This window comes from Phyllostomus hastatus, unplaced genomic scaffold (assembly GCF_019186645.2).
Source record: "Phyllostomus hastatus isolate PE091 unplaced genomic scaffold, TTU_PhHast_1.1 phas_contig_948, whole genome shotgun sequence".
Taxonomy (NCBI): Eukaryota; Metazoa; Chordata; class Mammalia; order Chiroptera; family Phyllostomidae; genus Phyllostomus; species Phyllostomus hastatus.
The window spans coordinates 3,618,684-3,644,839 of record NW_025333993.1 but is presented as its reverse complement, the minus strand read 5'-3'; the positions used below and the strand labels follow the sequence as shown (position 1 = coordinate 3,644,839).

Genomic DNA, 26,156 nt, shown 5'->3' with positions numbered 1-26,156 from the left:
CAATGAAAAAGAAGATGAGTAAGATGAAACTCCAATGACCCTAAAGGTTAAACACAGGGTCGGGCACAAATAACGTCCCTTTTTTATTACAAAAGCTTTTCTTACCATATCACACTCAGGCACACCCTGTGACATTTTAGGTGACCGGTTCAAATTAAAACTATCAACTATTACACCCACGTTACTACCCTTCCAAGCACACTCGAGCAGGCGTTACTTCCGCCGGACCCCGTATGTCCCGTTGCACACTGGACTCGGTCAGCAGATTCTTTTAGGGCGTCTATAGTGATGCCGAAAGCTAAACTTACCTCGAGTGAAAGCTAACCAGAAGTTTTAGTTCACTGTCAATGGGTTTTAGTTTTCTTTGTTCACTAGTCATTTTTGTATTGAGGTATAATGGACGTGTAATGTATGAGTTTCTGGTGTGTGGCACAATAATTCGATGTCTGTACAACTTAGGAAATGACTGCCACTATAAATCTAGTTAGCTTTCATCACCACACACAGTTACAACTGTTTCTCTTATGACGAGACCTTTTAAGGATTTGTTTCCTTAGCGGCTTTCAAACTCGGGATCCAGTATCGTTAACGACAGTCACCGCGCTGTACATCGGCGCCCCAGTCTGTGTATCGTACAACGGGCAGTGTGTACCTTTTGGGCCCTGTTCCCCCATTCCATACACCCAGGTGTTAAGAAAAAGCATGGACGTCTGGGAATGAGTCAACACCTGGAGAATGGGGTGCGAGTTACCAGCCGGCGATGCCAGAATTATCAACGCACCCATTTTGCAGAGAGACGCGTGAGTGACGGAGGCTAAGACATTTCCGTATGCATGTTATCTGCAAATCCCTTTGCTAGCTCCTCTTGTCTTATAAAAATGTATCCTGTTTCCTCACCATCTCTTAGTGGGAGTGCACCTGGTTTACAGCTGGGGCCGCTCAGCAGCTCTGCCTAACACAATCCCCTTGTGCAGCACATGCCTTTTTTTTTTTTTGGAGAATGTGTAGACTCCCGCAGCTCTCTCCCTGCTGCGGGTGGAATCTCTGGGTCCCCAAGTCCAGACAGCACCGGCCTTCCACCTTCCCCGTGTCAGCCCCCCTCTGTCACCCGCCGGCTGGGAGGCCACACTGGCCCCTCTATCAGCGTCCGAGATCCCCACACGGACCTTCTTCCCACTCACTAATTTCTCCAGTTATTGATTGCTGATCGCGATCTCAGAGAGGACGGCTACTCTGAACAGAGGCAACCCAGCGCTGAGAATTTTCAACGGAGCCTCTGGGGAAGGGCGATTTTAAAGAAACGAGCCACGTGCAGGCTCCCGGCTGAGTGGCTCACCCACGCTCCCCTTCGGAAGTGCGAATACTACGCGTCTCCACCAGAGCACAGACCGGAAGAGCACACGAGATGCAATCTCCCGTCTCACTGGGGCGCCCGAGGCAAAAAAACAGGCGGTGCGTGTGCTCGCCTCTATCCGCAGCATCTGAGAACACGCCGTCCACCCGGGAAAGGCTGCCGTGAGCAGCGAGCGCGGTTTTCGTCCTGGTGGATTCCCGAGCAGGGGGTTGGACATTTAAAATGGGCCCAGGGAATAGATATACCAGTGACACGTAAAGGGGTGTGTGTGGGGTCGGGGCGGGGGGGATGGCGGGTGTATTTTCCAGCTACAGGATCTAGAAAATTGTTGTCCACCACATCTCTTTACTAAGTGTGCTTATTCCCAGGTACACGAGCGGTAAAATGAACAGGTGAGATCAGACGGTGGACAAGGAGAGGGCCCTTGTCTCCGACGCGGGGCGGGGTGCCAGCCCGACACCCCAGTCCGTCTTGCCCTGCCCCAGTGTGTCAGGAAGCCAGGCTGCACAACGGTCTGCTGGCCCCTGAGCCCTGCACGCTTCCTGCCCCTGCACTTGCCTGCCCTCAGCACCGTCCTGCCCCCGTCTGTCCCCACGCCGACACAGTCCTCTGTCCCATCCCCACGTCAGAGCAGGGAGGCGACGGGCCGAGGCAAGGGCCTGCACCTCCCCACACCCACCCACGGCGTTGAGACTCCCGTCCGTGCAGCCGCTGTGCAGCCACAGCCTGGCTCCTGCGCACCTGTGACACACAGAAGACCTTCCCCAACACCCCAGATCACGTGCAGGCCCAGCAAACAGCTGTGAACGGGCGGAGCAACACACGCCCCGGGAAATAACAGAGGAGAACAAAGAAAAGTCCAGGAAGATAGCAGTTAATCACTTACTGAGTTTAAAGCCATTCCGACTTTATCAGCAGCATCAGGTACGGGTAGGTATTTGGAACGTTCAAGATGACCTAGAAGGAAGAATGATAAGACTGTAATTTCCATACCAGTTTCCGTCTAGAAAGAACTAGCAGACTGCCTAGGTGAGAGTTACCTCTGTCCAGAACAAACAGCCTAGTCCTCCCAACAGCTAGTCGCTGCAGAAGTCTGGGGGTGCGGCCACGCCCTCCCGTGGGTGACCTCTGCCTAAAGGAGAAGCTGGGGACTAGACACACGCAGTAGGTGATGCACACAGTAGGTGACTCAAAGCCTCAGGCTCTGCAGAGGCTGCACCTGGGAGGCAAACACCTGAGAGGCAAACACCTGAGGCCAACTCCTGGCGGGGCCACTTCCTGAAGGTGCCACTGGGCAGTGGCTGAACCCCTCTGAGTCTCGGACAGGACGGGCGCAGTCACCGGCACTGCCGTGTGCCGTTGAGGATTCAGCGAGCGCGTGCAGGCAGTGCCAGGCGCCGAGTGACAGCAGGTGCCATCGGACGCACAGAGAGCACCCATGGGCGCGAGGTGAGGAAGGGGCCGAGCACCCTGAGCAGGTGGCCTACGACTTAGGACCAGGTAGAGGCCACACCTAACTTTTTTTTTTAATTTTTTAAAGATTTTATTTATTTATTTTTAGAGAGGGAAGGGAGGGAGAAAGAGAGAGAGAGAGAGAGAGAGAGAAACATCAATGTGCAGTTGCTGGGGGCCGTGGCCTGCAACCCAGGCATGTGCCCTGACTGGGAATCAAACCTGCGATGCTTTGGTTCACAGCTCACGCTCAATCCACTGAGCTAAGCCAGCCAGGGCTATTTTTTAAAGAAGCCATACAAAATCTCCCGTTTCTTAATAAACACATACTTAAAAAATAAGATAAAACACATCCACACCCACCCACTCCTCCATCTACCGGCCTAAATCCAGAATCGAAAGAAATTCAGAACTAGCCCCTGGGACGGGTTCGAGGGCAGAGAAAGCCCTGGGCCGTCTGCGTGCCGACGTCTGGGAATAGTTCGCAGTGGCACCTGGAAAGACCGCCAAGGTGAGCAGCCCTACAGGAAAGCCCCGCAGACGTCCCTCTCCCTCCCGGGACCAAACGGGGCCCCTTCCCTGCTTTCAGGCCACGACCAGAGAACATTTCCAGGAAGGGCCTCGGCGACCGACCGCCCGTCCACGAGACCGCATTCCAACGAGAGCGCGCTGGACTGGGAAGCTGGCCAGACCAGGTCTGTCTAGTTTCCGCCTGTGAAGTGCCTGGCACACAGTAGGTGCTCAGACAGCAGCAGGCGGCAGCGCAGCATGTGGTTAAGCCCACGACCTCTGGGACTACTGGCCTCTGGATCCAGACCCCAGCTCAGTCCCTCACTAGCTGTGACCTGGGTGGGCAAGTCAGGGAACGCTTCTCGGCCTCCGTTACCTCGCCGGCAAAAGGCGATGATAGTAACACCCGCTACGGGGGCATCAGTGGGTGCCGGGAGCTGGATGGATGCTGGTGTAGCTCTCAGTGCCTGACACACAATGAAATATGTTTCTTTTTTACTGAGTTATTAAGATTGTATTTATTTATTTATTTTAAGAGAGGGGGAGGAAGGGAGAAAGAGAAGGAGAGAAACATCAGTGTGTGGTTGCCTCGCGAGTGGCCTGCAACCCAGGCATGTGCCCCGACCCGGGATTGAACCGGCAACCCTTTGGTTCAGAGCGGGGCACTCAGTCCACTGAACCACACCAGCCAGGACCGTTTCTCCTCTAAACAAAAGTGACTGAAAGGCTGATGACGTTGCAGCTTGCTAGGGGCAGGGGGAGGGGAGGGGGCTGATCGTGGCGTTTGGAGATTTGCTTCTGGTAAGCGCTCCAGAGCGACCGGTGTCATCAACCCACTCTGAGAACCCAGCCAAGCCCAAGGCCAACAGCTTGCCTTGCCATCTCCTTAGCAAACTCATCATCTGATTCATTAATCTAAAAATAACACGAAAAAAAAATACGAGGATGTTTTTTTTTCATTTTGGGAAACCTCGCTGAATGGATCCCCCCAAGTGCACCAGATCACTGATTTACTCTTCACATAGGTAAAACATAAGAACAAGGGCATATAGACAGCGCTGAGGTCTTGGAAGGTTTTTTTTTTTAAACTACTTTCTAAAAAGTTTTTATTTATTTATTTTTAGAGAGGGAAGGGAGGGAGATAGAGAGAGAGAGAGAAACATCAATGTGTGGTTTCTGGGGGTCATGGCCTGCAACCCAGGCACGTACCCTGGCTGGGAATCGAACCTGCGACACTTTGGTTCGCAGCCCGCGCTCAATCCACTGAGCTACACCAGCCAGGGCCGGAAGGTTTTTTTTTTTTTCAATGTCAGTGGCTTTCTGGGTGAGAGGGAAGAGGACTGATCAGTAGGCAAGAGGGAGGGGTCCCCATTTAGAATACACATTGAACACGTAAGCCTTTCAATGGCGTGACTATCACACAGGAGTACACCTGTCCGGCCTCTGCCCCTTGAGGAGAGAGAGCCTGCTAAGACTCCACACCCACGCAGAAGCTCCACTCCTCCCCTCTGGTCGGAGCAGGAGTAAACGCGTCATCTTCCTGGGATTACTTTCAAAAGAGCCCTGGCCGAGCAAACTTTCTCGCCCCTCTGGTTCGCCTGCTCTGGGGCGGCAGTCACCGCCGGGGCCTCTGAGCTGTCTCACCCGCTAGAGGTCGGGATGAAGTTTCAGGAAACGAAAATTCGATCCCACTGGCGGCTTTCCCAGGCGAGGAGCCCTCTGAAAGGAATCGGTGCTCTGAATCCAGGCTTCCTATTCATTCAGGATCCCTAACGGTGGGACCAGGAAGCCGCTAGCAGAGAGGAAGGCACCCAGGCAGCCAAGGCCACGAATTGTCCGGTGAAATCCCGGGGACCCGGAGGAACGGCAGGACGCTCTGTCTCACCCCACGATCCCACGGCCCACGGAACTTGGAACCCCAAACCCGGAGCGTGCCCAGTGAAGCTCCCCAGACTGTGGGATAGAAGGCGACGGGGCTCCAGACTTGGGCTGCCTATAACGTTCTCTGGCCAAGCAGCAGGCACGGGGGCGCTTCTCACAACGGGACTGGGTCTGACAGAAGACCCGGAGAGAGAGCCCCTGGGGTCCGGCTCCTCTCTCCAAAGGGCATGTCCACGCCCACACGAGACAGCAAATCTCCAACTGGTGCCTGCAAGGAACCAGGCCACCTGGACCCAGGAGGGTGGGAGGGGGGGAGAGAGAACACCGGGCCACGATTGTGCTTTGCTGCCATTTAAAGGACACGGGCGATTGTTCTTCCTTCCAAATGCCAGCCACAATAAAGCACTTCTCCTTTAAGTGACAAAAGAAGCAAACGTGCCTCGAAGGTCCCAACCGCACCTTGTTGTCCGCCAGCTCCACCGTCCTCCAGGTGAGTCACACCACAGAACAGGTCTCGTTTCGGTCCGCTGTGGGCCTCCCTTCCCGGGAGCCCAGTCACGCCTGAGTCACCTGCGATCGTGCCGTGGACTCCCACCAGCTGCACCCCGTGACCCGACAGAGCTGTTGCCAAACCAGAGCAGTCTCTTCTCGGGGTGTCTTCGCTCTGGACAGCCCAGCACACGGTCTGCTAGAGCCTTCTCTGGAACCCCCGAACTGATACAAGCAAACCCGGCCTCCCAGACGCCGGTTCCCACACAGGGGCTCGGGGGTGCTCCCTATGACCCAGGCTGTGCCGGTGTCACCACTCACCCCCCGCATGCATCCGCTCCGGCACGGAGCCCCACTGGGCACCTTCAAGGGGCGGCCGGGGTGACAAGGGGTGACAGGCCGACAAGCCCCACCTTCCCGGGGCCTCAGATTCTATGTCCCTTCTTCAAACTCCAAAGCCAGCGACCGCAGCAGGTCCCCCCCTACCCAGTGAGCAAATGGCCCACGAGAGTCCCTTAGGTCTCCAGTGTGGAGCAAAACCACATTCCACAAAGTGACGCTCTCGGGCCTGTGGGGACGTCACACACGGTTCAAGGTAGCAGCAGCGGTGGGTTTACGCAACAGTCCCCCCCCCCACACACACACGTGTGCAGGGGACGTCGGCAAGTGGCACAGACACAGTGACGAGAGACGCAGACGGACGTCACCCCGGGAGAGGCATTGCCTGCAACATCCCAAGGCCTTTTCTGATGAGGGCCTCACTGTCCCCACACATGCTTTAGGGCAGGCACTGGGTGCGGTCCCTTTTTATTTTTATTTGTTTTAAGTCTAGCTAGTATCCTACAAAGAAACGGTTCCAGTGTTTTGTTTTGTGTGTGTGTGTGTTTTGTAAAGGCAAAATGAGTCAGATGCCACGTGAGAGCAGCTGGAAAGCTTCCGCACCCGGACAAAGCCCACAGGTCCAGGGGCCCGGAACGGAGTGCGCCCCTGACGGGATGGAGCCCCGGGTCTCTCGGGCGGGGGGGCATGTGTGCAAAGGCCACTGGCTAAAGACCTCGCCCCTGTCGGTCTGGGAAATGGGGATCACATCATAAACAAGGACACGCCCCACAGAGGGGGGCAGCGCTCGGTCCCGACACGGTGTGGGCCGCTGGGACCCACCTTCCTGTACCTGAGGGGCCCCACTGACTCTGGGTGACCCCAAAGGACGAGGCCAGGACCGAAATGGTCAGAAGTATCAAGAAGGCGAGTTGAATTCAGTCCAGGGAAACCATGTTTCAATCAGGAGAAAGTTCAAATGTCACCTTATCGATCCGAAAAATGTCCGATTTCATACTGGAACGATCACTTCTCAAGAATATTCTAGACCAGAATGGGGCTTCCGCTGGGAGGCCGGACGGGACGCCCTTGCTTTCTGTGTGGTCAGAAACTCGCAGAGCGAAGCCCCCCGTCCCTAGAAAACCCAGGCCGCCGGCTGAAATGAGGTCGGGGCGGCGCCCGGCCAGGAAGGCCCCTTGGACGGCAGTGACCCGAAGGGAACCCGACACTGGGTCTCGCGCCGCGAGCGAACGAACCGGCGACAATGAAGACTGGGCTTTGTTTCGCCTCCGGGTCCGGCTCTCACCTGGAAACCCGTTTCCAGCAGTGTCCCCCAAACCGCCAGCCCCGCACCCTGTCTTCTCGGCCTGCCCGCGTGCCCCTCCTTCTTCCACCGGCTCTGCCCTTGCGTGCCCTTCCAGGCTGCAGCAGGCGCACCTGCACGCACCTGGTGCCTCCGAACATTCTGTCTTCCTCACCACATCTCTGCGTCCGCACCCCCTCTTCCATTCCGCCCAACGCTGCCCCCCGCCTCCCCCCGCATTGATGTCTGAGGCCTTACCTCCGTCTGTCCGGACGCCGAAACCAAACACGCCTGCCACTGTCCCCTGGAACAAGTCCTTTCCTCCTCCCTCCTGCTCCTCCCTGACTCACCTCTAATAAGAGCAGAAGCGTGTCTCGGGGTCACCTCCCTTCTTCACACTCCCCCTCCTGAATATCAGTGTCCTCCTCCCTCCCGAGGTGCTTCTGCGGCTGCCCACGACACCCCCCCGCCGCCCACGTCCCAGTTCCTCATCTCCTGACCACATCCTGGTGGCCGGGGCAAGCCGGGTCCCAGGCCGGCTGGGCTCTTCTTCCTCCCGACCTCAGACTCCTGCTCCAAACGGTCCCCAGGTCACCTGCGCAAGCAGCCCAGCCCTCTGCTAGCCTCAGGGGCTTCCCCTGTAGTGGGGGTCACGGGGGCACCGTGTCCCCTCCCCTTATACCAGCGTTCACTTGCCCTGAGGACTCGCCAGCCAGAGCTCCCCTGGCTATGTACAGCCAGCCCAGTACCTATCTCATCTCTTAGGCCCATGCCCAGCAGCCACCTAACTGGTCCTGGGCCACACTCAATCTCAGGGATCCCTGGAAAGCAGGGAAGGGCCATGGAGAGCACCAGTGGCTCAGCAACTGCGGGAGGTGGGGCCGCCCTGGAGGAACCCAGAGCAGCGGGAGAGAAGGGCAGGGAGCAACGCCCCTCCAGACCCTCCTCCGCACCCCTCCCCGGCTGGGACAGCTTCCGATCCTTCAGTAACCCAAACCAACCAGTCGATAAATTGTCTTCCCTTTCTGCTTCCACACCCCAGGCTTAGAGAGGAGGGGGAGTTTCAGGAAGATTTAGAAGAATAGACTCCTCACTCCCAGAGTCTGCAGCAGCAGCTGGAACCAGGACAATGACCCCACATTATTACAAAGCCCTCCCCCCACCCCTGCCTGGCCCCCAGGACTCCTGCAGCAGGTTTAGGAGGAAAAAAGTCAGAATCACCAGCCAGCCGGGTGCTGGCTGGTCTGTGCTTCCTGGCGGACTGCCCGTCACCCCCAGGTTGGGCCCAGCAGGACAGTCAGCACACTTATAAGATGACGACTGTTCCTGGCACGATGTCCTGTGGGCGTCTAGGTTTCTCTCTCTACTAGACATGTCACCAGCATCTTGTCCCGGGATGCCTCCTCCCCCAGGATGGTCGGGCCCACTGAGGAGCCCCAGACACACTGCCGGGAGACACTGGAAGGGGTCAGCACACGGCCCAGGGGGGGCTGGTTTTAGGGGGACATTAGCCCAGCCCACAAGCGAGCCCCTTTCCCGTGAGGATCCCCAGGCCTTGTTCTCAGCATCCCTTCCTCCTCCTCTCCACAGGCTTTCATGCGCTCACCGCCCCCCCTTCCTTAAGGGAGGCAAGAGCCAGATGGCCAGCCCTCATCCCCAGGTGCCCTAGGGGAGCTTGGACACGTCGGCCGGCCTCTCTGCCAGCTTCCTCCCCACGGCGTTACATAGGGAAGGAATAACGCCCGCCTGAAAGAAAGTGCCGCGTCCATATGGGCTGTTATCCTAATATCAGTGCGGCCCAATTTGCTCCTACAACCAAGGCGCCCCTCCCCCCCACCCCGGGGCGGGGCAGGGCAGGGCAGGGCAGGGCAGGGCAGCCAGGGCGTGAGGGGCCAAGCTCCAAGGCACTCCAGGAACAACAGAGCCCGACCTCATTACAAGGTTGACCTTGGGGACACCCACACAAAGGAAGTCGCCCGGGAACAAAACAAATGTGCAGACCAAGAGCCAGGGACCCTGCTGCTCCCCTGTTGCTATTTTGGACAAACAGAGAGTTTTCAATGGCCCATCTGCAGGGGGCCCGGCGCTGAGTGTTTGCTCGCTCAGTGGGGCCCTTGCCTGCGGCTCTAACCTCACCTGCCCAGTAGGGTCTGCTGGGGTGGGGGGTGGAGGCAGACCTCACCTGTGGGAAAGCTGGGGGAGCAGGGCCCAAGCTCTGGTGAATCCCTGGGGGAGGGGGCTCCCCATCCCCTGGCCTATCAGAACCACCCCCCCCACCTCAGCAGCAGGGATGGCCCAGGAGCCCGGGTTACTTCGGTGCCTGCACACTTAGGTCCCCTGTCCTTGGAGCCACATTCCCTGTCCTCACCCTTCGTCCGGGGTGGGGGAGGTTGGCTTCATTCTCACTTCCTGGTGAAGGTTCCCACCTCCCAGGCAAAGTCAACAACCCTCCCCTCACTTCAGACTTCCTAAACGTCTTGGAACTCCTCTTTGCTGTCTCTGTAATTTTCCATTCTCTGAGTAGCTCTCCACAGCTGCCAGCACCAGGAACACAAGGTTCAGCGCGCCTGTGGGCGCCCCTGACCTTAGCCCCAGGAATACCGAGCGTGTTTGAATCGAGGGGTGCCGCAGCCTGGAGGCAGAGCCCTGGGGAACCAAGCCGAGCAGGCCGACCTCGGGCACCCCAACCCCCACCAGGTCTGTCGTCCGTGCATCCCAAACCGGATTCGGGACCACGGCGTCGCACCCTCAGGCGGGGCGGCCCGGTGCCCCACCCGCTCGTGACTTCGAACACGCAAATGCCTGGGCAGGAGCCAGTGCCCGGGGGCCACCCGCAAACAGGGCCCCTTGGAGCGGACGCCCAGACTTTTAGGCTGTAAAGCAATTCTCCCGCAGGGACCGCGGAGCCGCGAGCAAGTTGCCCACTAGCCTGGCTGGTGCGCTTGGCTGCCGCCGGGCCACTGTCCGGAGTCCTGCCTGGACAGGCGGTGCACCGACGCTCCCCGTGCCCCAACTTCCCGTGCAGGGAGCGCGCGCCTCAAGTCCAGGACTGCTCCGCCCGACCGGTTCCGGCGGGCGCCCGGTGCCCAGGTAGACGGCTGTGATCGCCGCTGCCGGGGCGCGGCCATGGGCTCGGGCTAAGGGCAGTCCCTCCCCGGGGGCGGCCCAGCCGCTCGTGCCTCGCGCGGGAACCCTGCAGGAGCCTTTCCCCACCGTCCCCCGCCGCGCCGGCCGTATCGCTCGGGGCATCTCTGCGGGTTTCCAGTTTCTCCCCACCTCGGGAGGGAACCAAGAAACAGGAGTTCAGGTAACACTCCAGGGCTGCAGAGATTTTCCCGAAACAAAGAAAAGGATCCACAATCCCCTCCTCTTCCTCGTTCCCGAAGGAGAAATGTGCACCCCTGGTCCCCATCTCGGGGCCACGGAGAGCAAGTGGCGCAGCAGCCGGTCCGGACCGAAATGACCCGCCCAAGGGACCCCCGAGGCACCCTCTCCTTCGACCAGTTGGCCAGGGACTCGCAGAACCACCTGCCCCGGACGCGTGATGCCAGGGGCCTCCGAGCGGCGCGCCAAGGGGTCCCAGGCACGCGGCGGCCGTCCCAGGCTCCACGGAGGGCGCCTCGCCCCGCTCAGCTCCTCGTGTCCGGCACCTGCCGCGCGCGCGCTGCGCGCACCTGGCCTCACCTCCCACACCCCCACCGAGTGCGGGGTCACGCTCGGCGCCCAGGTCCTCCGCCTGCCCCCCGGGAGCCCTCACCCCGCACCCGGCGCAGAGACGCTTACCTGCAGCTCTCCGGACGCGGCACTCCCGCCCCTGGTCCTTCCTCCTCCTCCGCCTCCTACAGAGCTCCTGGCCTCCTCGGTCCCGCGAGGGAGTCTCCGACCCTCCCCGGCTCTCGCTTTAATCCCAGGAGGCGGTGTCCGAGTGCCCAGGACGACAACCCCCCGCCCCGTGCAGGTACCGGTCACCTCTGGCGCAGGGAGGGGCGGGCCGGAGCTGCGGCTCCCGCTGGGCCGGTCCGGGCGGGGCGCGGGCGGCGGCGGGAGGAGGCGTTCCCCCACGGAAAGCCCCGGGACGGGCTCCTGGCCCTGGCCTGCGGCCGGACCTAGAGGGAGCTCCGGGATGCCCCCTGGGCCTCGTTTCCCCGCCCGCGGTTTAGGGCTGGAGAGGAGCGCGTTTCCCTCCCCAAGTCCGTAGGACCTAGTCTGTCGCGGGCGCTTCCAGCCCTAGGACTCCGTTTGGGTTGAGGAAAGAAAGGGGTTCCGGCCAGCGCTGGCCAGACCCCTGGTAAAACCAGGAGCTGCTGCTTCTCGAGCTCCTGTAGACGGCCGGCCCGAGCCAGGTCCCCGAGCCCCGCCTGCCCTTTGCGCCGGCGGCGAGGACCCCAAGAGTCGGCCGCTGGGGACCGACGACCCGGGCACTAGCGCCGGAGGGCGCGGCGCCGCGTGCGCAGGACCCTCTGTGGTCCTCCTGAGCCGCCTTCCTCTGCCCTCACGTCTTAAGACCCTTCCCCCCCCCCCCGACCTCGGAACGCCCCCAGAAGTGGCTCTGGGACATCCCGCCCACCAAGGACAAGGGGACAGCGGGCGAGGAAAGGGAGCGAGAGAGATCAACCTTAGCTAGCCCAGAAGGCATGGCTGCCCGCCACCCAGCAGCCCCCACTAAAAGACTCCTTCCAACACTGTTTGCAGTACGCCAAATAATGTGGATTGCTTCAGAATAAGGCGGAAACACAAGAAAACCGACCTCATTCCAAGTCACGTGCTGCCGTGGCTCAGCGCTCCTTCCTGGCCTGGCCTCCCTGCGAGCTGGACTTCCCTAGTGAGTTCTTCCACCCGGCCCCTGGGCCCTCCCCCGGAGATGCACAATCGGGGATTGTCCTGCGGTCCCCCCAGTCCTACCCTCCTCTCCTACTTCACCGGTGTCCAGCTTGTCCCAAGTAGAAGACCCTCCAGACCAAACAGGTCATACCCTCTTGTGGTGGCAGTTCTCTCATCTGTTTTGACTAGTGGCCTTGGAGCCCCCTAGGAGTGAAGGACACCATTGCTCCCCCAAAGCCCCAAAGCCCGCTACACACGGGGGAGTCTGTGTGGGTCTCTCCATTCACCCTCCTGCGGTGGTTGTTTCTTCAACATTCGTCTCCCTTGCTTTTGGCAACATTCTGGAATTTTTGCTGGGGTACCCACAGCCCCCCAGGAGCAGACCACCAGCTCGGGGAGCCACCTCCACCCACCCAGTGGTCCTAGACTGGCGGTGCCCGGGGCACACGGCAGAAGCAAACTCATGGTGTCCTCTCTAGTGGAACACTGCCGGGCACGGCTAACTTCACATGCCAATCAACTGCGCTAAGGGACGGCCAGACAGCTGGTCAACTGTCCTTTCGGGGCACGTCTGCGAGGTTGTGCTAGGAAGGGGGTTAACAATGGAGTCAGTACACTGAGTGAGGAGGATCCATCCTCCCCAATGGGGTGGGCGTCTCCCAATCCTTTGAGGGGCTACATAGACCAAAGGGGCAGGGGAAGGGGGCATTTGCTCCTCTGCCCTCAGCCATCGGCACCCCAGTCCTCGGGTCTTTGGGCTCACCAGCTTTCCTGGTTCTCCAGCTTGCAGATCACAGGTCATGGGCCTTCTGGGTCTTCACAGTCACGTGCATCAATCCCTGTAACACACACACACACACACACACACACACACACACCCATCAGTTCTGCTTCCTTTGGAGGACCCTAACTAATACACCCTTTCACCCAGGAGAAATCCCCACACCAGCCACAATCACAGTGAGATTTAGTTAAAAGCAATTAAAATGAGACATAAAAGTAGGCAAAACCAGCAAGCAATATAATAATAGATATTGCCATTGTTAGACACAGATGAGAAAGTAAGCATGTTTGCTATTTAAATAAAGTAAAAGGGAGAATCTAAAAAAATGAATATGAAGAAAAGATTGTTTGAAATTACCTGGCAGAAATGGGGAGAGAATACTAAAGAGAACTTCTAGAAATTAAAAAATGCACATTTTCAATAGCTGAAGAAGGAATCAATGACATGAAATATAAACCCCAAGATACTCATGTACAGGGACGAAGCCATAGAAGCCTAGTGGTATGAAGAATAGATATAATAATCTAAAATATGTCTAATTAGGTCTCTAAATGTGATAATAAAGTGGACATGGTAGAAACAATATTTGAAGTAATAATGATTAAGAACTTTCTAAAATTGATGAAAGTCATGAATTTTTAGATTATTGAAGCAAAACAAATCCCAAGCAGGAAAAAAAAGAGGAATCCACAGTTAAACATAACATAGTGAAATTGCAGAACCCCCCAAAATAAAGACGAGATCTAAACAACTCCTGAAACAAAATATCCCCCAAAAGAAGGCAGAATATGGTAGAATAAAATATTTAAACTGTTGGGGAAAAGTGATTGTCAACCTAGAATTTTACATCCTATACAACAGGTATCCTTCAGGAAGGAGGGAAGAGACATTTCCAGACAAATCGAGACAGTGCTGACCACAATAAAGAAACCTGAAAAGTTCAGTAAAACATGAAATAATCCCAGAAGGGAATGCCAGAGGAAATGGTGACCAAGAAAATGGTAAAAAGGTGGGTAAGTCTAACCAAATATGGACAGTACAAACTAACACCATCGAAGATGTTTAATTTGTAAAGGTAAGGAGACAATGACAGCAACAGAAACTAGAAGTGAAATGCTGGAAGATAACAGCATGAAAACGTAGTATCACCCCTAGCTGGATGAACAAAATTAAAGCATTTCAATGGTTGTATTATTCTGGAGAAGAAGAAACATACTGGTTAACTTTAGACTTTGTAGAATGTTTTGTTAAAAGGATGACTACGAAAGGATGAAAATAGAGTGCATATTGATTGTGTCTGAACCTAACGCAGAAACAATGGGATAAAGGGGGAAAGTCAATGACACCGAGGGCAGTAAAGCAAAGAAGAAGGTTGGGGCGGGGGAGGAAGGGTGAAACGGAACCCAGGAAAACGAGATGAAGGGAGATGTAGAACTATATACAAACAGGTCGATGATCATAATACATGCAAGCACTCCAGACGGCCCAGTTTATATGAACAGAATTTTTTTTTAACATAAATGATCAGAGTACCTACTTTTTAAGACAGCTGTAAGTTTATGAGACATAGGTAGAAAGGGCACATGTAAAAGAAAGCTGGTTTGGCCCTGCTCAGAGTAGACAAAACAGACTTTAGAATAAAAAGTTGCATTAAGAGTAAGGAGAATCACCTTACAATGATAAGATAAACAAGTCACTGGGGCAATGTAACAGTCATGAGCTTGTGCATACCTGATAACGTAGTCTCCAAACTATTTGAAGAAAAAATGTCTAGAACGACAAGACCTTCATAAATTCACCGTCCTCCCTCGTGGTCATGAAAGGTCAAGTCAACCAACCAACCACCAAAACAAACAGAACAAGACAGTAAAAATGTAGAAGATTCGAAGAACGCCATGAGCAAGTTTAGTGATGGGCACCTTCATGAAGTAATCAGCCAGCCGGTTTTCCAGGTTATTTCTCAGAAACAATTGAGAACCACGCTATTGCAGGGTTTCAAAAATTCTTCAAAGGAATAGAAATATCGAAAATACTGTTCAACTCATCAATGCCTCAACCAGGAAGGACAGTTCAAGGAAAATTACAAGCCAGCCTAACTCATAAATGTAAATGTAAAATCCCAAACGAATATTAGGAAAATGTATCTAACCATGTGCTAAAAAGATTATGACCAAGTTGGATTATGTTAGGATTGTGATATTGCTTTAACTTAGAAAAGCAGCTTTCGGTATAGCCCGACACAGTAACACATTCAAACAGGAAAATTATAAAGTTATCTTAACATATTTAGAACGAACATTTAATAAAATTCAACACATGTCCAGAAGGACTTTGCAAAAAGTCCTTTGCAAAAGTGAAGTAAAAGAAAACTTTCTTACCTGATGAAAGACATCTGTATAAATCCCACAAAATACCCTTATTGATAATATGAAAAAGATGATGCCTTGGCTGGTGTGGCTCAGTGGATTGAGCGCTGGCCTACCAACCAAAGGGCTGTGGGTTCGATTCCCAGTCAGGGCACATGCCTGGGTTGTGGGCCAGGTCTCCAGTAGGGGACGCTTGAGAGGCAACCACACACTGATGTTTCCCTCTCTTTCTCTCTCCCCCCTCTAAAAATAAATAAATAAAATCTTTAAAAAAGAAAAAGAAAAAGATTACTTCTAGAAACACTCAGCTCAGCATTGTACTGAAGGTTTAAGCCTTGGTAGCCAATGAGGAAAAGGAAATTAAACTAGTGAGAATTACAAAAGAAGAGACAATTTTGTCATTATTTGAAGATATCATTGTATACCCACACAAACCTCAAAGAATCAAGAGAAAATCATGAGCATTAAGAAAGTTTAGCTGCCCATATCAGATGAGTACCAAGGAAATACACAAAAATAACCTGCACTCTTCCATACCACCAACTAAGCGTTAGGAATGCACATATTAAATGTACCACTCACTGTGCAAATGGCTGTGTGAGCTGGTAGGAGAATGCCACTCTGAAGAGACACGTCACACTGTCTGCCTCTTAACCTCAAATGGTTCATCAAGAAAAAGCCACAAGTGAAGCCCTGGCTGGTGTAGCTCAGTGGATTGAGCACGGGCTGCAAACCAAAGCATCGCAGGTTCGATTCCCAGTCAGGGTACATGCCTGGGTTGCAGGCCAGGTCCCCAGTGGGGGCCATGTGAGAGGCAACCATACATTGATTCTCTCTCTCTCTCTCTCTCTTTCTCCCTCCCTTCCCCTCTCTAAAAATAAATAAATAAAATCTAAAAAATAAAAAAGAAGAAAAAGAAAAAGCCACATGTGCAAAAATGCTGATAACTGTTGGGTCTGGGAGGAGAGGGTACAGGTTTTCCCTGTACCAATCTCCTCATTGTCTGCATCTTTCAAGTGTGTGATAAAAAACTGAGAAAAACTGCAAAGGTATACCACTTAAATGGCAACAGGAAATGTGTTACCTTAGTTCAGTAGATCTACCAAAGTACGTGAAAACTACTATGGAGCAAAGTATAAGCCTTCACTGAGAGGCATCGAAGACTGAATAAATGGAGAGATAGGCAATCGTGTGTAGAAGGTACAATGTTATAGAACCTACAATGTTGTAGCAACTGTCTCTTTACATCGACATAATGGGTTTAATATCATTACAACCAAATACATGTGTCTTGGAGTGCATTGATGAGCTTAGCCTAAAATAAATGTGCCAGAGCGAGACAGAATAAGGGGCCAAGAATCACCAAGACACAGTGGAAGAGCAGCAAAGACTTGGCGGGATTATTCCCAACTAAGCCATCCCATTCAGAAAATCGAATGTAAGAGACCGAGTGTGACAACGTCGTTGTGGAAACTATGAAAGGGTGTTCGTGTAGGGCAAAGAGCAGTGAGGGAACGAACAGAGCACCCAGAAACAGACTCAGGAGTCTGTGGAGACAAGCAGGGCACGGGGCGGGGGGGCGGGGCATGCAGATCAGTGCAGAGGTCCCATGGGAGAACCCATCGTCCAAATGGGAAAACACGGAGTCAGCATCCCACGTCCCATCACACGTGTAAATCAGCGCGGGTGAGTGGAAGACCGTATGTGAAAACACAGTGTCGGAACTTTTAGGAGATGCGGTGGTTTTGCGCGGGGACAGCTTCACCAGGACGCATTTCTGGTTAGGCTGGACCGAGAGAGATCTTGGGAGATTTGGAGGGCAGAAGTGAACCAGGGCCAGTTTTCACTCCCACACCTTGATGCCGGTCAGCAGGCTCACCTCCTCCCACGAGGCCGTGGTCAGGCCTGCACGGCCCCCTTTCCCCCAGATCCCCAGCTTGCCCAGCTTGCCCAGCTCCTGGGCCGGCTGTGTGTTTAGCTCTTTCGATGATAAGCCCGCCACCACCTCCCTCCCTCCACCCCCCACCCCCCACCCCCCGCTTCTGCAGGAAACCCTCAAGGTCAGGGCTACAGTCTGGCCTTGCGGGCTTCAGCTCATGTGTATGGGTCCCAGCTTGTCTGGTTTCCCTGATTTTATATGTGCTGCGGACTAAATAATAACCCCCCTGCCCCAGGTCATATGTTGAAGTCCTAACCCTAAGGTATCACTATATGGGGATCTATATAGTGATAGAGCTTTTAGGGAATTAAAGTTCAACAAGGTCGTAGGGTGGGTTGGTGGGTGATACGATAGGGTTGATGGCCCTTATAGGAAAAATAGATCTGTGTGTGTGTGTGTGTGTGTGTGTGTGTGTCCGCCTCTCTCTCCACGTCCACACTGCGAGGAAAGGCCATGTGAGGACGCCGCAAGGAGACATCCACCTACAAGCCAGGAAGAGCCCCCCTCACCAGGTACGGAACGAGCTGGCACCCTGACCTTGGACTTCCAGCCTCCAGAACTGCGAGAAAATAAATGTCCGTTGGTTCGGCCACCCACCCCATGGCATTTCACCAGCCAGCCTGAGCCGCCTGAGACAGCCTCTGTCCCCTGCCCTGTGATCTTCAAGCGTCGGCCTCAGAATCCTACTGAGACTGGCTAGTCAGCTCCCTCTGCGGCAAGAGGTCAAATCCTCCAGCCAACTCCTTCTAACGACACCCGGACACACCTCATTACAGTACGCGGGACGGGGAAAACAGCAAGGAGGACATCCGGCTGAGCGAGGTGAGCCAGACGAGGAAGGACAGACACCGCCGGTCCGCTTAGGCGAGGTCCCCGAGCAGTCAACCCCGTGGAGCCAGAAAGCAGGTGGTGGTGCCCGGGGCTGGGGGTGGGGGACGGGGAGTGAGCGTTCACTGGGGACAGTGTTTCAGTTCGGGAGGGTGGAAAGTTCTGGACGCGGGCGGTGGTGATGGTTGCACAGGGAATGTTGTTAATGCCGCTGAGCTGTGCACTTAGAAACGGTTGGAATAGTAAACTTCACGTAGTGTCTATTTCACTCCAAACACAAAGAAGGGCTAAACTGGCGAAAATAAGTAAAGTTATTCCACACCGTGCATGGCCAAAATTTAGTCAGGGTGGGGGGGGAGGTGCGGGGACAGGCAAGAGAAAGAAGGAGGGTCTGGACTGACCCAGACGCTGTGGAAAGCTGCCCAGTCTCATGCAGTCGTGTCGAAGAGATGCAACATTTCTCCCAGAAATTCCACTGCTAAGTCCGTGCCCTGAAGATTCTTGCAGCGTGCTCAGGAACTCCCACGGGAATGCTCGCAGAAATACTGTTTCTCCTGCAAAAAAACCTGGAGACCACCCAAATACCGACAGGCGTCGGTGGTACATTCACACAGTGGGGTTCCGTACGGCAAGGAAGGCGGGGATGCCCCAGCTGCCCCCGCCACAGACGAGTCCCGCCAACACTGAGCCTCCCTGTAAATATTCGCCACCACATGACAACGTGCTCAGAGGCACACGCCTACACGGTGAAACTGAAAGAGAAAGAAACGGACGGACACGCGATTCAGCGTAGCGGTTTCCCCTCGCAGGAGCGGACGGGGCCGGGAACTGGGTTCTGGGCGTGATGGTATTGGTGACGATCCGTTTCTCAGCCTGCACAGGGATGCCATAGGTGGTCGCTTTATTTTTTTATACCTCTTTGCAAGAACCACATTCTGTCGTGCGTATGGACTATTTCATTATTTTACAAGCGATGTATGCATAATCATGGACGAACTGTTTTTAAAGGGTCTGTGCCAGGAAATGAATCCCGGGGTAGGAACAATGGAACTATTGTTCTTTGGTCCCATGCTGCTTAAGACAGGGACAGTAATTCTGTGAGGTCGGAGGTTAACCGGCTGCAGGAGTCTCGTGGGTACCCATGGTCGGGTGAGCAAAAAAGAATTAACTAGTCCCTTGAGAGACAGGGTGCAGGACCCAGAGAATGTGCTCCTAGGGACAACAATGCAAGAGGGGGTTCGCACTGTGTTTTCAGAAGCCCCGTGAAGCCACCTCTTGGTGAGCCCGGGCCCTCCGGCGTGCCCCTAAGAGGGGGTGGAGGCCCCTCGCCCACTCCCCCCCCCCGGGGGCCTACGGGCACAGCCACGTGCTTTTGGCAGGTTCTCGGGAGGAATGCAGATCCCAGCGGTTCAGACAAGAACAGGTTTTGGTGTTTGTCGTTCGTCATGGTGGAAGCATATTCTAAGGCTTGGCCCCAGGCTCAGCACGTCCTGGGCCTCCGGCCTATAAAAGAACAATTACCTTCTATTAAACATTTACTGCGCCCGTCCCCACACTCGTGGAGAGAGAGGTACTTTGATTTCTTCGCTCTGCAGCTGAGGACACGGGCTCAGGGACAGCACCTGACCTGCACCTGTCCCACAGGTGGACTGGGCTGAGGCCAGGGGTGGGTCTGTGGGAACCACTGGCTCATGGGCGGCTGTCCGAGGCCTGGACTCTTGTCACCAGGACTTGGGAAGGGCCCCTGCCCCCTGACTGTCCCCAGGGACCCCAAAGCCCAGAGGCCCCTTGGCTGAAGAGCCAGAGGGAGATAGTCGTAGGGGAAAGGGTGTGCACAGGTGTGGGGAGGGCCAACGGCAGCCGCCACCCCCCTTTCCACGGCCTCCTCCAGTGCCCGGAGTCCCAGTGTCTGACCTTGGTCCCCCCTGACGCCCTAGTGCCCTCTCCTCCACAAGGAGACTCCCCACATCTGGGTGCTAGCTAATAGGCGCTCACTGAGATTGGCATGCCCCCTTAAGCCTGGCTCTGGGGGCCAAGTTATGTATAACTTTGTCCCCAGCGCACCCAACTCCTAAAGATGGAGGGAAAATGGGATCCTTGCAAGACAAACAAAAAAATCCCACTCAGAAAGAGGAGGAGAGGTGGCATTTGGTGGCCACCTGCCCTTTTGTTCCCCTGGTCCAGCAGGATGGACCAGGACTCACTGCGCTGCAGTCCTGAGACATGCTGGTGGCCCAGCTCTGCCCCTGGGGGACTTCCTCAGGTGGGAGGGCCATCCCCACTGTGCCCGGCAGTGACCCAGGGCCACCGCGAGGCCACAGGCCTCCCTCGGCCGGAACTGGCTTCTCTGGCCTTGGGCCGGTGGCAGGCTTCCCAGGGGGTTGGTCCCCGTCCGCCAGAGTTCTGGTCGGACAAGCTCCTCGGAGCTGGACTCGGCTTGGCCTGGCCAGCCCTCACCGGCTGGTGTCCTGTGACACAGCAAAGGGTTTTGGGTGGAGGTCCCACCGCCCCCCTGTAGACCTCCCCTGTCCCAGCGGGGGACCAGGTGGACTGACACACCACGCTCTGGCCTCTCACGTGACTTTGTGACTCGCTCCTTGCATGCGGCTGTGCGGTTTCTCTTCTATGGATAGTAAGTTCCTGAGCTAACAGGCCTGCCCCGGATGTGGGGACAAGTGACACAGTCTGGCACCTCCAAGGGTACGGACTCTTGGATTCCACGCTGGGTGGCTCCTGGCTGCCTGTGCCCAAATGCCCATCGCCAGCACCCACCCTGACCCTAATCCCATCCCCACCCTCTCCCACCCCACCCTACACACACGCTGCCCCGAAGAGAGCCACCACCTAGCTGGGGACCGCTGCCCCTCTCTACGGGCGGTCTGCACCCAGTGGCTGCAGACCGGGACCCCCACGCCCCCCAGGTGGTGGCTGAGGCCCTTGCGGTGACTACACCTCAGCGCAATGCTCTCCTCTGCCCAACTCTGCTTCCTCCGGTCCCCAGAGGGGTGCCCCCAACACACCCCTCAGGAAACCTCCTGCCTCCCAGGAATCCGGGCACAGGACAGAACCTCTTGGTGCCTCAGTTTCCTCCTCATAGCCATGTAGTTAGGTTGACATGAGTGACAATATCTAAAAGGCTTAAAAGGGTAGCTGGCACCTCCTGAACACCCAGTTACTGCCTCCGCTACGGCTGCCATTACTGCTACTGCTTCTGTTACCGCTAGTAGCAATGTTGCTACTGTTACTACTATCAATGCCGCTGCTACTAATGCTATTGCTACTATTACTGCTGCTGCTGCTATTCGTAGGACTGTTACTACCACTACTACTATTGTTACTGTGGCTACTACAGCTACCACTGCTACTATTACTGCTGCTACAGCTACTGCTGCTGCTGTTCCTACTAGGAGTGTTGTTACTACTACTACTAGTAGTGATACTGCTGCTGCTGCTGCTGCTGCTGCTACTAGTACCCAGGACGCATCACCTTCCTCTAAAACACGACCAGTGGTAGCTTTTAGCAAAGTGCCTCCCTTACTGGGACCTGCTTCATTCCTGTGACGTAGTCTAGACCTTCAAGGTGGCTCCCTGGGCTCTAAGAGGCATAAATCAAAGGGATTCACTTCCTTCCATCACGTGCATGCATCCATTCTTCACTACCCTGTTCTGGAATGAACTCCCGATGGAGGACCCATCGGCCTCAGCCTGGGGCGTGTCCAGCTCCATGTGGTCTCCAACATTGTTTCCACCCGGGACCCTTGCAGGCTCTGTGGCTGCCAGAGCCCCGCACCTCCCCACCCTCGGCAAGCCTTGGAGTCTGTCCTTTCTGCCTTGTGGAGTAAACAAGTTTTTTTTCATCATGTCAGGACGAATATTCTCATCACACTGTTGCATGCTGGCATTTTGGGCAGTCGCTGGTGTAAGTGCACACGCCTAGGCACAGCGTGGGAGCTGAGCCCGCCTGGGTGCCTGGTGCGCCCTTCGCGGCGCTGCCTCCCGCACAGGCCGCGGCGCTGGCTCTAGCAGCCACGGCCGGTTGTTAAGCAAACTTCGTTAAAGGTCAGCCTCGGCCCTTTTATTTCAAGCCCACATCCTGGGCTCTCTGAAAAGCACTGCCTCGAATGCCAAGTCAGATAAGCCAGGACGGGTGAGGCGTGAAGGGGAGACCGCTGATAGGGATCCTTTTCTTTGAAGCAACGCGATTTCCGGGGGCGGGCGGGGGGAGGCCGAAGACTAAAGCCCCGCTGGCGGTCTCGGCGAGGGGGCAGGGGAGAGGGCGGCCGTGAGTGGCCACAGGGTGGACAGAAGGAGCTGCGTCTCCCTCCTGTCCCCCCAGTGAACACACACACACACACACACACGCTAATTCTACAGGTGCTCGGAGACGTTTGGGCCAGGGCGGGTGCCACAGGACCATGGAGTGGATGCTTGGGGTGGGGACCACGGTGGGAAGAGCACCCCGGGTCTGAGCGCCGTCCTTGTCCCCCTCTGCATGGGGCTGCTTTGCAGAGCAGGTGCCAGATTTCCCCCGAAGAACCTGTGCAGCAGCTGGAAAACCTGGGGCAGCCTGGGTCAGACTTTGGGGCCTCCAGGTGCCATCCATCCAAAGGGCTGGCTCGACCTCGGAGCAGGGGCATCTGTGAGGGTGTCGGAGCAGAGATAAGGTGACTTCACACCTGCGTGGCTCGCCTGCTTGCCCTGCCCCGCCCACCCAGGGGAAGGGGAAGGGCCTGTGAGGGTCTCGGTGAGTGTGGGGGGGCGGGGTGTGCTCTGTGTGGGGCTCACTGAAACCCAGGGGAGGAGTTTTAAGCCTTAGTTGCACCAAAAATCATCTTCCACCCTCCTTTTTAAAAAGAATTTTATGAAAATGTGTTTCTAAATAAGAGTACAGTTGTTATTCATTTCAGAATATATATTACTTAGGTCTTTCAAGTGAAATTAAAATATAGTATCAAATGCAACTGTATTTCCAGAAAATTCATTCATGGAATAGGCCACACGGGGCCCCGGATGTGAGTCCCGGGTCTGCACCCTCCTGCACCCTCTCCCGCCCACCCCACACAGCCGCTTTTTCTGGCATACCAACGATCTGAATCATTGCTTTCTTTGAAAAGAGAAGTATTAAAAATAATTTTTTCATTCATAACAAGTTCTTAAAACTCTAAAACTTAAAGTTTTTTCCCCCCACAAGTTTCTCTCATCATAAAACATGCTTATTTCTCTGCTTATGTATGATTTCTTTATTCTGGCTAAAGAGCACACGGATAATTTTGAAAAACAATGAAGCCAGCCGGGATCATTCTAGTCGCCGCTGTTGAATGTATCAGCCCTCGCCAGGCCCCTCCCACCCACTGCTGCCGCTCTGAGCCCGGAAGGCAGTTCAGGGAGCTGCACCTGTTTTCTGTCGTCATCCTTGTTTTCGTGGTCACGGCCAGGTTCAGAAAACCCTCGAGTCCCTGTCGCCCAGAGACACACCACGTCCCGCCCGTGAGGGCTGGTGCGCGGTGGCATGAGGCCTTCGGGATGGGGGCCATGTGCCCAGAGCTGACCGGGACTCTCTAGGTGGCCGCCAGCTTGCAGTGACCACGTGGCCCTCCTTCCATGTCCCGGGGCACGAGGATGCGCCGGTGGCAACTGTCCTCAGCTGTCACCATTTATGAGCAGAGACAAAGGGATGGCGATAGAAACAAACCACAACTGATCAAAAAGTGGCACAGTTCGTTTGGACTCGAATGCCTCTAGTTTGATTGATTTTGAATACGTGACATGCAGAGCGCAATTTAAATATAAATGCATGTGTATACATATGTGCATGCATACACACATATTTGCATGATATATATGTTGTGTGTGCACATACACATTTTCATGTGTGCACACACACACACACACACACACACCTATAGACACATAGGGTGGGGCAAAAGTGGGTTTACAGTTGTTTGTATGGAAAATAACACAATAATGAAATAGTAATACAAGAATAAACTCAGTGTTTTGCATGCTCACAGCTGCACACCTACTTTTGCCCCACCCCATACATATGATAATAAGTATATGTGTATACAGAGTCCGGCACAAATAACACCCCTCTTTTTTTTTTATTACAAACTCTTTTTTTTAGGATTGTATTTCTTTATTTTTAGAGAGGGGAAGGGAGGGAAACATCAATGTGTGGCTGCCTCTCAAACACCCCCTACTGGGGACCTGTTCCGCAACCCAGGCACGTGCCTTGACTGGGAATTGAACCTGCGACCTTTGGTTCGCAGTTTGGTGCTCAATCCACTGAGCTACGCCAGTCAGGGCTTATTACAAACTCTTTTATTGCAAAATCAAAAGCATGTAATTCTGTAACACAATATGACACTCAAGTACACCATACGACATTTTAGGTGAAATGTTCAAGTTAAACTATCAATCATTACACCCATATTATTACCCTACCAACCACACTCAAGGAGGCCTTACTTCTGCCAGACACTGTCTTTCTCATTTTTATTTTTTAGAGAGAAGGGAAGGGAGGGAGAAAGAGAGGAAGAGAAACATCGATGTGCGAGAGAAACGTGGGCCAGCTGCCTCTTGTACGCGCCCCAACCGGGGACCAAACCCACAACCCAGGCACGTGCCTTGACCGGGAATCAAACCAGTGACCTTTCTGTTTGCAGGACGATGCCCAGCCCATGGAGCCACACGAGTCAGGGCGTGAAGCGTCTCTGAATCACTGCCTCAGACTCCGAGCCTGGCTGTTTCCACCACGTTCGGCTGTTGCAGCACCACTGCAGCCTGCCCTGCCCTTCCTCCACCCCACAAGCCGTGACTTCACCTGAACCCCAGTTCTCCAAAGACCTCGCCTGCCTTCCCTGCCCCGTCACTACGGGTTCTGCCTTGTCACTGTGACTAATGACCTGGGCTTGGTCTTGTTGTCTCAGTCGTTCACCACAGAGCCTGCTCTTGACAATTAATGCACCAGTGTCGTGTAGCTAGACAGTGACCGATCACTCAACAAAGCTAATAAAGAAATTAAACAGTGGTCACGTTCCCGTTGGTAATGCCTGCGGCGCTGGGTTCAAAACGTCTGTGGTGAAACAGTAGGTCATTCTGCTGTCAGGAAGGAAGAGCACAAAAATCCACTTTCTCCTCTACCGGCCACGGCCTTGGAAAAGGACTGCCCATGATGGGGGGAGCCGTGGTCCCCAGGGTTGGGGAGGCGGTTCCTCCACCCTCTCGGTTCTTCCGGCTGCTCTAACCAACCATCAGAAAGACGGGAGACAGATCGGCAAGAGAAAATGACCCGACTTAACCACAGGCACGTGCCTGGAGCCCCGCGTGCAGGAGGGGGTCGGAGACGGAAGGGGGTGTGGGGACGGGGGAGCGTGCTGAGCTAAGGATGAGGGAAGGCACCTGGGGCTTCGGGAGGTCGCTGCAGGGGGAGCACAGTTCAGTGATTAGTAGTTTGCCCCGCCGCGTAGATAGGTAAAACGTCCTTTCTGTGGATACGTGTATCACGGGCCAAGCCCCTCATTTAAATTCTTCCAGTATTTAGTAGTACATGGGGCAGCAGAAATTCCTCTCGAGCCTGCAGGGTCTTTGTTGCTTTTACCTTGAACTGTTCCACATAGCACGGAGGAGGTACGCTTTGAGGTGACTCATTCTGAACCCCTCTGCCAGGGACCCGCTGGCGATGTCGTGGGCGGGGCTGGAGAGGGGCCGCGGCGTGGGTTGTGGGTGCTGGGGTGGGCGTGAGGGCGCCCACCTGTGGAGAGGGAGAGGGGGCACACGGCCAGAGTCACACGGGGTGAGACACCCCGACCTCCAGGGCGCCCTGAGGTCAGAGTCTTGGAGTTCGGAAGGGGTTAACTCCTGCAGTCTCCCAGGCAGAGAGCTGAATCTCTCTGAGAACCAGGTCCTCCGAGAATTCGGCGAAACCACAGATTTCCGGACCACGGCGGGTTAGATTGGCCAGCACGTGAGGAGAGTCTGTGAATGTGGAGAGCTGGGCAAATACGAGGTGTTCATCTGTCGCAACGAGCGGAGACAGATCACGCCAACCTATTCAGAATGGCAGAGATTGAGGCAGATCAGACGAACCCAGGGCTGGCGCGGGCTGGGGA

The 26,156-nt window shown here is 55.0% G+C and overlaps 1 protein-coding gene and 1 long non-coding RNA gene across 5 annotated transcripts in view; one reads left to right on the top strand and one right to left on the bottom strand.

Annotated features, from left to right (window-relative positions):
* The window catches only part of TMPRSS2 (transmembrane serine protease 2), a 34,605-nt gene extending 23,362 nt beyond the window's left edge, over positions 1 to 11,243 (bottom strand). Inside the window, exons 1-2 of one of the 3 annotated variants that reach the window (XM_045852407.1) lie at positions 11,091 to 11,243; positions 2,241 to 2,311 (exon numbers count right to left, since the gene is read on the bottom strand). In XM_045852407.1, the coding sequence (XP_045708363.1) occupies positions 2,241 to 2,255 (15 nt within the window). In that variant the 5' untranslated portion in view covers positions 2,256 to 2,311; positions 11,091 to 11,243. Of the gene's footprint in view, positions 1 to 2,240; positions 2,312 to 5,656; positions 5,678 to 7,565; positions 7,587 to 11,090 lie in introns of those variants that run through there. The other 2 variants (XM_045852408.1, XM_045852409.1) reach the window with 2 other exon arrangements.
* LOC123827962 lies at positions 11,131 to 25,168 on the top strand. Of its 2 annotated transcripts, XR_006787386.1 has the most exons (4): positions 11,131 to 11,265; positions 12,000 to 12,129; positions 13,774 to 13,921; positions 24,711 to 25,168. It is a non-coding gene; the product is annotated as an uncharacterized LOC123827962 (long non-coding RNA). The 2 variants fall into 2 exon arrangements; XR_006787385.1 differs by lacking the exon at positions 24,711 to 25,168 and having other exon boundaries at positions 13,774 to 15,661.
* The last annotated feature ends 988 nt before the right edge of the window (positions 25,169 to 26,156 follow it).